The 12,134-nt window shown below is 39.5% G+C and overlaps 1 protein-coding gene across 7 annotated transcripts in view; it reads right to left on the bottom strand.

The window, feature by feature from the left end:
* The window catches only part of atxn2 (ataxin 2), a 122,886-nt gene that overhangs the window by 34,929 nt on the left and 75,823 nt on the right, over positions 1-12,134 (bottom strand). For all 7 annotated transcript variants that reach the window (XM_041202055.1, XM_041202057.1, XM_041202058.1 and 4 more), the window contains 3 exons: positions 11,791-11,882; positions 9,995-10,192; positions 2,599-2,777 (listed from right to left, as the gene is read on the bottom strand). In XM_041202055.1, the coding sequence (XP_041057989.1) occupies positions 2,599-2,777; positions 9,995-10,192; positions 11,791-11,882 (469 nt within the window). The remainder of the gene's footprint in view (positions 1-2,598; positions 2,778-9,994; positions 10,193-11,790; positions 11,883-12,134) is intronic.

Below are 12,134 nucleotides of genomic sequence, written 5' to 3'. Positions count from 1 at the left end.
CAAATGATATGAAGGAAAGTAAAAACTAAAGAAAAATATGGGAATACAAGTAACAGAAAATGACAAATTATATACACACTTTACAAGACAGTAAATAATTATAATAAATTTGCACTAAGGTTTTCACAAGCAACATTTCAAAGCATTATGCATGTTTAAAACATTAAAAGCACTTTATAAACAGTGTACTGGCACAAAGAAAGGAAAATAACGTCCAGCCTTTTGTAAAAAATTATGTTTTTTTATCTCTGCATTTCAGGAAGTAAAACCACGATTTTTTATTTTAATTTTTCAATGGAAGAAAGATGTGTTTGGAAAGGCAAGCACTTCGTATGTACATCAAGACTCAAACTTGCATACTTAATAAATTGGTCATAATCGGACTTTGTTCCTTGTTCTGAGGCACTTTCAACAAGTAGTGTGCCACCACTTAATGAGAGGTGCTAAAATATACACCATAAAGTTCAGAAATGCATCAGATTGCAGCACAAAATTGTCACTGCAATCAGGCTTGTAAAAAATTGTTTCTTAATTAGGAAAGCCATTTATAATTTTAAAGTCAGCATAGGGATTTGGGGAGGGGTGTGGGGAAATCATGGAAAAATTGCCTTTATAGATAGGCATTGAAGCTTAGTGATTGCTGAGTTCCTTCAACTGACCAGAAAAACAAAAAAAAATGACAAAAGATTTATTTAATGTAAGTTGCAAGGGTGATGAATCTACATGTTTCTTTTCATTTTGTTAAAAAGGAATACTTAGAAGCTACAAAAAAAGTGAGGCGAGAGGAAGAAACAACTGACTCATCAGGGCTAACAGTAAGAACAGAACACCTCAATTCAGGTTTTTAATATCAACATAAAGCACATGATGGTTTGGTACAACCAAATGGAAAAAAAGGTGCATGCCCTTTTCTTTCTCAATCTAACCCTGTTCCAACTGCAGGAGTCCACTGTTGCTATTTTTTCTATTTTCCATATCAGCCATCTTTGTGGAACACAAATAAAATGGAAAAATTCTAAATAATGTTGCGCTGTGGGCTTACAGCCAGTGGGAACAAGTTCAAAAACTATCAAGCACACAAAATTCTTTCAGGCAAGAGAGTTTTTTAAAATCTCTTTAGCCTGACTGGATGAAATGCAGTTCCTAGAGAGGAAATGATGGCAAGTTAATCTACTGCCTCTCACAATATCCTCTTACTGGGTGAGGACTATTAAAATGAATCCATAGATGTATTTATATTTGAATAAGATGATTCTTACACTGGGGATGGAAATCATACCACCTCAAAAATCAGATATCAATGTGGTATTTTTTTAAATAGGTGTGGATAATTGTTGTGAATATTAAGATAGAAACTTAAGATTTGACTTACCAATAGCAAATTTAAAGTTCACAAAAATATTGTTTTTATAAAAGCCAAACACTTAAAAGTTCAAATATACACTTCAATTTCATTGAAGAACTTCTGTTGCTGCCCATGTGTTCAACCCTTGATATTGTCCAGTGAATTCTGAGAAACCAAATCTAATTAAAAGCACATTTTGTTAGAAAATTTTACGTGCTCTTAATATTCAGGTGTATTACCAGCTGTGCTACAATTTGTACTGATTGTCATGTGGTAAGGAACTAGCTGCGGGTTGATGGAAGTTTGGCATTTTGGTGTACTGGAAAATTGTACGGCAAATGTCTTTGGCAATACAAATGTATAGATTGCAACTTCTGGTTATGCATATAAACCAACTCCTAAATGCTAAATAATCCAAAGAGTTGGTATTGAAATATTTTGTAGCACATTACGTTTGTGTGCAGTAAAATACCGTACATTTAATAAAGAAAGCCATGTGTGCTTTTTTTTCTGAAGACTATAGCTAAAACTGCTTTGTGGTTTACATTAAGTTAAGTAAGCAGTTTTTTGTGAGGGAAAGAAGGGAAGACGCATCCACTTCTAAGGGCATGAACTTTAAGACTAATAATTGAAAACAAACTTGCTAAACGTTAAATATTAGAATATAAACGAACTCAAACATTATCACTAAGGAGCCCTGGAGAACTTTTGAAACTCACAACACAGTAATGTGTCAATCTTTTATCAGAAAGATATAGTTACGAAAATGGCTTCTGCTCATCTCATAAATATTGTTGTATCCATGCTTTCAAATCTCTGTCACCATGGATGGTATATCAACACAAACAATAAAAGGTGCCTGTGTGGAGCAGGACTGAACCCGCCAAGTGAAAACCAAACAAGCCTCTTCCTTGAAACTGATTTAGATTTAATCATGCACAAAACCATTATTCAAATTATATGATGTACTATATAAGCAGTGCAACAGTCAAAAAGTGCACATTTGTCACTGCAAACAAAATTAAGGCCCAAGGTACATCAAATTGTTTTCAATAAGTTCAATACATATTTCAATGCCTATTTTAAAAGGGCACAAAACGTCTACCTGAATCAACGTAAAAGGACAATTTATAACTTTGGACAACCTTATGACTTTACTCACTGAACTACTGAAATTTTGGATTATACTGGTCACGTCTACAAGTGACATATTTGATAAATGTCTCCTCCTTAAATTAAATATAAATACTTGCCTCCATTAACAACTCTTTGATCTGTTCCAGAATTAGGACTATAATCTGGTGTATGAGATCCAGCCCGGGATGGAGGTGGGCCCGAACCGGTTTGTCCAATCCTTGGTGAATGTTGTCGTGTACTTCCCCAAGACATTGCATCCCTATTCCTTTGCCCTGGTGGAATGTACTTATTCTCTCTATAAAAAAGAACAATGCATTTGATCTTTAGATCAATTAACAAATATTGCAACTGCATAAATTTTTTTTTATTCATTCATAGGATTTATTGCCCATCCCTAATTGCCCTCAAGAAGGTGGTGGTGAGCTGCCTTCTTGAACCGCTGCAGTTCATGTGCTGTAGGTACACCCATAATGCTATTATGGAGGGACTTCCAGGATTTTGACCCAGCAACAGCAAAGGAATGGCGATATATTTCCAAGTCAGGGTGGTGAGTGCCTTGGAGAGGGACTTCCAGGTGGTGGTGTTCTCATGTGCCTGCTGTCCTTGTCCTTCCAAATGGTGGTCATGGGTTTGGAAGGTGCTGTCTCAAGAGACTTGGTGAGTTCCTGCAGTGTATTTTGTAGGTGGTACACGCAGCGCATTGGTAGTGGAGGAAGTGAATATTTGTGGATGGGGTGCCAATCAAGTGGGCTGCTTTGACCTGGACGGTGTCAAGCTTCAAGTCTTGTTGGATCTGCACTCACCCAGGCAAATGGAGAGTATTCCATCACACTCTTGAATTTGCACCTTACAGATGGCGGACAGGCTTTGGGGAGTCAGGAGATGAGTTATTCATTGCATGATTCTTAGCTTCTGACCTGCTCTTGTAGCCACAGTATTTATATGCCTAGTCCAGTTCAGTATCTGGTCAATGGTAACCCCCCCCAGGGTGTTGATAGTGGGGGATTCAGCGATTGTAATGCCATTGAATGTCAAGGCGTGATGGCTAGATTCTCTATTGTTGGAGATGGCTTAACTTTAAAGGGAGCTACATGAAGGCCATTTGCATTTGATCGACCAGGCTGTCAGAGGAGTCAGAGAATCTACTAAGACAATGACCTCTCATTCCTTTTAACCCATAATGGCAGGCAAATTTGTAATCCTGAAGGCCAAGCCAAATTCCAAGACAGTGGATAACCATTTTTGCTAAAGGCCTTGTGGAGAGGTAAGGTCACATGACCCAAGACTCTGGTTTGAAGAAGTTAATATTTCCTTCCTGAGCTGCAAACCACTGCTGTTTTACAATCTGACTAGCAGGCTGCACAGGAGCTCTGGTCAGGCTGGACAACTAGCCCCATATGCCCCGACTCTGCTGAAGATTCTGCACCATCATCTATACAAAACTGATTCATCTTTGCGTGCCAATTTTATCTTGTGAAGTCAACAATACCGGAAGAGCAACTTTTACAATACCTGTTTTCAGCCCACCAACCTCTGTAAAGGAATTCCTCAGTTGTTAAAATCGTCTCTTTAAACTTGATTTTACTTTTTAAAACATGGAAAGACATGGCATTATTTGGGCATTGGAGGCTGCCCGGGAGTTTTTTTTTAAAAAAAGGTCATAAGTTCACCTTGGAATTGTCAACAAGCAGGCCTCTTCCAAGCAATCGCCTAAGCTATATGGCACTTGGGAAAGAGTTTTTTGTTTTGAATTGCAAAGTACTTTCATTAATAAAAAGCTGGAAGTCAAAAAGGCAATCACATGGCAGAGGCAAACCTTAAATTTGAACCTGTGGTTTTGCTCAGTCTTGCTGGGGAAAGACTGCGAACAGAAGGCTATCCTGACGAACTCTCTCTCCCTCTCTGCTTTGTGCAACCATGTGTGGTTGCCAACCTGTAGCCAGGTAATCCTTATCTGAGTGTAGTTTGCCTGTGTAATTTTGGACTCACTAGCTGAGACAGGAAAAATTGGTCTAGCTATACTCTCCTCCACGCTGAAGCAGTGTTGGTGAACTTCCCGACAACTACTGGGCCCAGCTGCACGCGTTCACCCAAGGGAACTTCAGATCAACAGCATCAAACCTCCGTGAGCTTTAATTTTTTTCTAAGAAAACTTTTTTCTTCCCCATCTGCCCGACTCTGCAGAGACTACCTGTGTGTCTTTTGTTTGTCTGTGCACGTGTGCATTACAGGTCACATGTCAGCCAGTTCTTGAAACTTGTTTAAAAGGAGTTTTGTTTTAAAATAAATTAATCATTGAGTCTTTTTTGGAAAGAAGCCTGGTCAGAGCTTCTTTGCTGCTGGATACTAGAAGTATAGGTAAACAATTGGCCATTTCGGAGAGAAAATTAAACAATTAAATTAATGGTACAGACTATGGAGTAGTGGGGCTTGATAACTCATACACTCCTCCTATCCCGGTTGTAACACAATGGACTTTGATTCAGGACTCTCAACCTCGTGTGAACCAATATTTATTTTCTCTGTACTGTAAAACCTTTTCTCTAACCCTCTTTACTGTATGTGCGTGGAGGGGGTTGTTTCAGTCCCTCCTTTTCGTGGTTTTTGAATGCATGCAATAAACTAACCTTTATGAGATCACCCTGCCTCGGGGTTACTAATAGGAATGCAATCACACAAAAACCGAGGGGTTGGCAAATATACCACTGCTTATTAAGGATGAAACAAATCAAAACACCTTCCTGTTTACGGACGTGTGTCGAGAGCGAAATTAGTGCTGTTTAAACAGACCCCCCTCCCGCCCGTGACACCACATTTGTCATAATTTGAGACAAAAAATTGAGACTAATTAAAAAGAAACCTCATATGGAGGGGTGCAAAATGTATTCTTTAAATTTGGCTAGAGTTTCACAAACATCAATTTTGAATAATAATCTGAAAGCACAGGATCATAGGAATGTTGCAGCTATGCCAGCTCTAACATATCAGTTGGAAAAATCCACTCCAATACTATTCCCCCAGCCTTTCCCTATATCCTTAATAATTCTCTTTTTACACACTAATGCAACTCCATAGAACTATTGTGCAGAAGTTCATAATACAGGAGGCAGCCGTTTGATTCATCATATCTATGCCAATTCTTTGCCACAGCAATCTAAAAGTAAATCACATGGTCCAATTCTCCTGATAGGCTTCTACTATCCTCCGATTAAAATATTATTCAATTTTCAACCTCTTCCTGGACCAACGCATTGTGCTCCAACAACTCGTTGAAATAAATTGTTCCCAAGCCTTCTCCTCAGTATTAATTTCAAATTGCTAACCCTTTAACACTGATTTCCCAAACAGGGTCAAGAGTCCTTTCCCCATGCATTCCATCAAAGCACTTAATTCTTTGTTCCAGTGAACAGCAGTTTCTGATCACTGGCAATATATATTGTACGAGAACTAATGACTTTAATGCCCTTTCCATAATCGAATGCCTGAAATTCCCCAATACTTTGTGGTTTAACCAACATTCATATAAAGTCATAATTCCTTCTTTACTTTTCTCACACTCTCTACCTATAATAATATTAGCATATACCAGATATACTAAGGATGGATGAGTATTCAGTGCATGAAGTTATATTCTTCAAGCTAAGCTGCTAGAAAGTCATCTTTCAGTTGAAAATCCACCTAAAAAGGTATTTTCGCATTCTTTTCTCGTGTACAATTTCCCCTTATATTCATCATATGACTCTTAAAATCAATTAATCTGGGATAGGTTGCCTTTGCTTAAGCTTTAGCTCAACTCTTGATTTATGCAATTTAGATTATAGTAACAATTTTCCTAATGTTCTCCTACTTGCAGGTGGCTTATTCACCTTTGCTACTGAAAGCTAGGTCCTCCTTTTGTGAGTCATGCAATGTTTTAAATGAGACCTTTACACAAAAAGAGAGAGGAACACCCTGTTTGTTAAAATACTCCTAGCAGGCTTTACTAATTTTGCTTTTGGTGACCTAGTACTACTGTGTTTTAGCATAGCAACACAAGATGCCGCGCAATTGTGAGAAGTGTATTCTCCTAGCCATTTTACTAAGGCAGAGATGGCCACTAGAGGGGGAGGGGGGGGGGGGGGGGGGGGGGGGGGGGGGGAGGAGGAGGGGGGAGGAGGAGGAGGAGGAGGAGGAGGAGGAGGAGGAGGAGGGGGCGGCCCAGCAGCAGCCAGGGCACGGCAGCATTTTGAAATCTTGCACATCTTAGCCACAGCTCATTAAATGTTCACAAGGTCAGAAAATGTTGAGTCAGGGGACAGGTGGCAGAATGGATTGCTAGCTGACTTCAACACAGAAAGCAGAGAGTGGGAATAGAAGGTGGCAAGTGGTGTTCCACAAGGATCAGTGCTGGGACCACCGTTGTTCATAATCTACATTAAGAATTTGGACTTTGGAATCAAAACCAAAACTTTTCAAATTTGCAGATGACACCAATTTGGGGGCAAAGTCAATACTGAGGGGGATTGCAACAAATTACAGGACATTCAAACTTGCAGAATGAGCAAATAATTGGCAAACGCAGTTCAACAAAAATAAATACAAGGTAATACATTTTAGTAGGAAGAATAGGGAGTCACTTACTTGGAAGGTGCAAGTTTAGGTGGGGTAGAGGAACAAAGGGATATCACAGTACATATACATTGGTCACTAAAAATTACATCACAGGTTAGCAAAGCCATAAAAAAGCAAACCAGCATGAAGCTTTATTTCTAGGAAAATAGAATTGAAAGGTAGGAAAGTCATGCTAAAGCTGCATCAAACCTTGGTTAGACTTCACTTAACAGTGCTATGAGCAGTTCTGGTCGACACAAAGATAGGTAGGAAAGTCTGTTGTGAAGAAGACACAAGGAGTTTGCAGATAGATATAGATAGTGGGCAAAAATCTGGCAGATGGGAGTATAATGTGGGAAAATGTGAAGTTGTTCACTTTGGCAGGAAGAATAAAAAGGCAGAGTATGACTTAAACAGAGAATGACTGCAGAATTCCGAGGTGCAGAGGTATCTAAGTGTTCTTGCGCATGAGTCACAAAAAGTTAGTGTGCAGGTACATGTAATCAAGAAGGCTAATGGAATGCTATTCTTTATTATAAGAATTGAACATAAAAGGAAGGACGTTATGATTCAGTTATACAGAGTGTTGGTGAGACTGCATCTCGAATACTGTGTGCAGTTCTGGTCTCTTTATTTAGGGAAGGATCTAAATACATTGGAGGCTATTCAGAGGAGGTTTACTAGATTAATACCTGGAATTGACTGGTTTTTTTATGAGGAAAGGTTGGAGAGACTAGGCTCGTTTCCACTGGAGTTTAGATGATTGAGGGGTAACTTGATTGAAGTGTACAAGATCCTGAATGGTCTTGACAAAGTAGATGTGGAAAGGATATTTCCTCTTGTGAGTGAGTCCAGAACTAGGCAGCACTATTTTAAGATTAGGGGGTCACCCTTATAGGACAGAGATGAGGAGAAATGTTTTCTCTCAGAGGGTTGTGCAACTTTGGAACTCTGCCTCAGAAGGCGGTGGAGGCATGATCACTGAATATTTTTAAAAGCAGAGGTAGATAAATTCTTGTTAGGCAAGGGAATCAAAGGTTATCGGGGGAGATGGGAATGTAGACCTCGAAACACAAACAGATCAGCCATGATTTTATTGAATGGCGGAGCAAGCTCAAAGTGCCGAATGGCCGCCTGCTCCTAATTCATATCTTCGTATATTGTAAAAAGCATATAAAGGCATTGGAGAGGGTGCAGAGAAGGTTTACAAGGATGATGTCAGAAATGCGTGGGTATGCATATCAGGGAAAAGATTGGAAGGCTGGGTTTCTTTGATTTTGAAAAAAGGCTAACGAGTGACCTAATAGATGTCTTCAAAATTCTGAAAGGTTTTGATAAGAGTGGATAGAGAGACAATGTTTCCACTTGTGGTGAAGAGCATAACTAGAGGCCATCAATGTAAGATCGTCATCAAGGAATTCAATAGGGAATCCAGAAGAAACTCCTTTACCCAAAGTATGCTGAGAATGTGGAACACGCTATCACAGGGAATGGTTGAAGTGAATAGTATAGATGCATTTAAGGGGAAGCTAGGGTAAGATGGTAAATTTAGATGAGGAAAGATGGGAGGATGCTCAAGTGGAATGTTAACGCATGGACTGAGTAGGCTGAACGGCCCATTTCTGTGCCATATGGCCTATGTAACATTGAGCAGACTCTATATTTAGATATTTCAGACCTGAACATAAGAAACAGAGCAGGAGTAGACCACAAGGCCCTTCATCTAGTGCATGATTCAATACAATTGTGGTTGATCTTCTGCCTCAACTCCACTTTCCTGGCCATTCCCCATATCCCTTGATTCCTTGAGGTACCAAAAATCAGCCTTCTCAACCTTAAATATACTCAAGCATGGATCATCTACACCCATTGGGATAGATAATTCCAAAGATTCACAACTCTGAGTGAAGAAATTTCCGCTCATCTCAGTCCTAAACAATTGAGCACTTATCCTGAAATTGCATCCCCACATTCTCGATCCCCCAGTCAAGGGAAACAAGCTCTCAGTGTCTACACTGTCAAGTCCTTACAGATTCTTGCATGTTCAATGAAATCACCTCTCATTCCTCCAGTGTATAGGCCCAATTTACTCAGACTCTCATCATAGGACAACTCTCTCACCCCAAGATCCAATGTATGAACCTTCATTGTACTGCACCCTTCCTTGGATACCGAGACCAAAACTGTACACACTACTCCAGGTGTGATCTCAACAAAGCCCTGTATAATATGGCAAGGCTTCCTTATTCTTGTACTCCAATCTCCTTGCAATGAAGGCCAACATACCATTTGCCTTTTTAATTGCTTGTTGCACTTGCATGCTGTGTTTTGTACGAGTGCAACATTTATAAGTTTCACACCTTTTAAAAGATATGCTGCTTTTCAATTCTTACTAACAAAGTGAAAAGCCTCAGGCTTCCCCCAAATTATACTCATCTACCACCTTGCTGCCAACTTACTTAACTTGTCTATATCTTTGTTCAAGGTCTCTACCATTTCCTTACTCCCCATAATTTCTCCTGTCTTTACCTCTAAGGGGCTAACATTTACTTTAGCTATTCTCCTCTACATATACTTTAAAAAAATCTTTTAATGTTTTTATATTCCTTATATTTTTAATGTAATATATTTTGAACACTGAATTATTTCTTTAAATGTTTTTCATTGTTTATTAACTGCTGTACTTGTTAGTTTATTTACCCAATCAACCTTAGCCAGCTCTCCCCTCATACCTTTGTAATTGGTTTTAAGATTCTTGTTCAGGACTGGAGTATGTCGCTTTAAAACTTTACATGGAATTGAATTGTATTATGATCACTTTTTCCCAAAGGATCTTTTACTATGAGATTACTAATTAAGCCTGCCTTATTGCACAACACTAGATCTAAAATAGCTTTACCCCAAGTAGAAGTGTGATAGTACCTGGGGCTGACACCATGGCTCTCTCTTTCATTGGGAGATCTTTGTACAGCGGTGTATTTCTCCTCTTCTGTCCTTTCATCATTTTCTAATGCAACTCTTGCCTTATACTGGGCACTTGATTCAATTTCCTCAGCAAGTTGAGCCGCCCTAGCCTCCCGTCGTAAAAATTCTTCAGAATTATCCCTTTCCAAAGGTACCCTGTGATAGATAAGCAGATAAAAATCAAGTTACAGAAAACCATAGCAAATAAAGACAATTAAAGCTGAAAGGCCAATTAAATACAAGGAGAAAAACTACATGAAAAAGAATTGATATAGAATGCATAAAGGAATGCTAAATAAAGAAAGTGAGGAGAGAAAGTAAAAAGTAGTAACACAAGGATAAAATCCAATCAATACTCCTTTTTATGGGGGAAGGAAGCAAAGAGGGAGGAAAAGCTTGGTTGAGTTAAAATTAAAACCAGTAAGTGGAGCCATTGGTATCAAAAATTTAAAACTAGCAATAAATCACAATTGGGAAATTATAATGGAGCTTGGCAGTGGTGTACTGAGCCAGCACTCAGAAGAGGCAGCGGTACCTTTTGGCAGCTGCAATTGAACAGTCCTCTCTAGGGTCCATTCTACTCACCCCTTATTGCGGAAGGGGCTAGAAAAGATACCCTAAACATAGCCTGCCTCACCTCTCCCAACTGGATAGCTACATCCAGAGGCATCACCTTATGAGGTAGAAACACACAAAAAGGCAATAGCAGGAAAGTTTGGGACCTGGAACTTCAGGACCTGCATGGACACACCCACGAGTGAATACCCCAAACGTTGGACTGCATTTTTCTCCGAGAACTTCGGCAACATGACATCAATATCGCAGCTATGAGTAAGACCCAATGAGCTGGAGAGGGGCAGCTCAAGGAACTCCAAGGCGGCTATACTTGCTTCTGGAAATGGAAATCAGAAGAAGAATGCAGGGTTCAGAGTTGAATTTGCCACCAATAATAAACTTGTGAACCAGCTTCAAAAGTTCCCTCTTCGAAGAAATGAATGCCTCATGACTCTTCGTCTCAAACTGGCAAGCAGTCAATTCGCCACCGTGGTCAATGCATGTGTCCCAACACTGGATGCCAATGACAAAACCATGGAAGATTTCTCTGACTAAGAACTTGACCAAGTTCTCTCTGGGGTTTCAAAGGAGACCAGGCTTATTCTTCTCAGAGACTTCAACACCAGAGTTGGAAGAGATTCCAGTCTCTGGAATGGAACTATTGGCAGGGAAGGACTCGAAAATGTCAACTTCAACAACATTCTTCTCCTTACCAAATGTGCAGAATATGGGCATATTACCACCAATAGCCTGTTCCGCCAGAAGAACAAGTACAAAACGTCATGTCAACACCCAGGGTCCAAGCACTGGCACCTGATCAATTCCACCATTGTCTGAATCACAAAGATGTCCACACCACCAAAGCAATGACAGGGGCTGATGAAGGCTGGACCGATAACCAATTTATTCATTCAATTATGTCCATCAAACTGGCTCCCAAATGACAGTTGCAACAGAAGAGATGTTCACAAAAGATCAACGTCGAAGCTCTGATGGATCCAATCAAACAAGATCAATCCCAATAGTGCCTTAGGGGAAATCTTTAAACTTCAATCAAGAACAAAGAAGTGTCCACAGTGTTCAGTATGTCTTTAGGTCCAATGTCATCAATGCCTGCAAAGAGACACTTGGATTTCCTGTTACGAAACATCAGGTTTGGTTTGATGAAATGATCAGAATTTCAACGAAGATGTACTTACGTATATGAAGATAAACTGCTGTCATAGGTTGATCGCACTCCATAAGTTTCCTCATTAAATCTGAACATATCATTGGGATCCCAACCATTAGACTGAGGAGGGAAAGAAGAGATTTTACCAGAAAGAAAAAAATCCCTTCCAACAACTTTATTTTTCAACACAAGGAGCTATGCATCATTCACTGTTATAACCATTTATTTTCAAGTAGTATTAGTTGAACATTAAACTGCATCTGAACAATTATCCCAAATGGAGATCTGCCCTTCCATAATAACCAACAGAAACATAGCTTTTTCTTATTATGAAAAGTAAAGGTGCTCACACAAGTAGCTGCCTTTAATTCT

The sequence above is a fragment of the Carcharodon carcharias genome, chromosome 13, assembly GCF_017639515.1.
Source record: "Carcharodon carcharias isolate sCarCar2 chromosome 13, sCarCar2.pri, whole genome shotgun sequence".
NCBI classification, from domain to species: Eukaryota; Metazoa; Chordata; class Chondrichthyes; order Lamniformes; family Lamnidae; genus Carcharodon; species Carcharodon carcharias.
The sequence above is the reverse complement of the archived record's forward strand: the minus strand, read 5'-3'. Positions and strand labels throughout refer to the sequence as shown.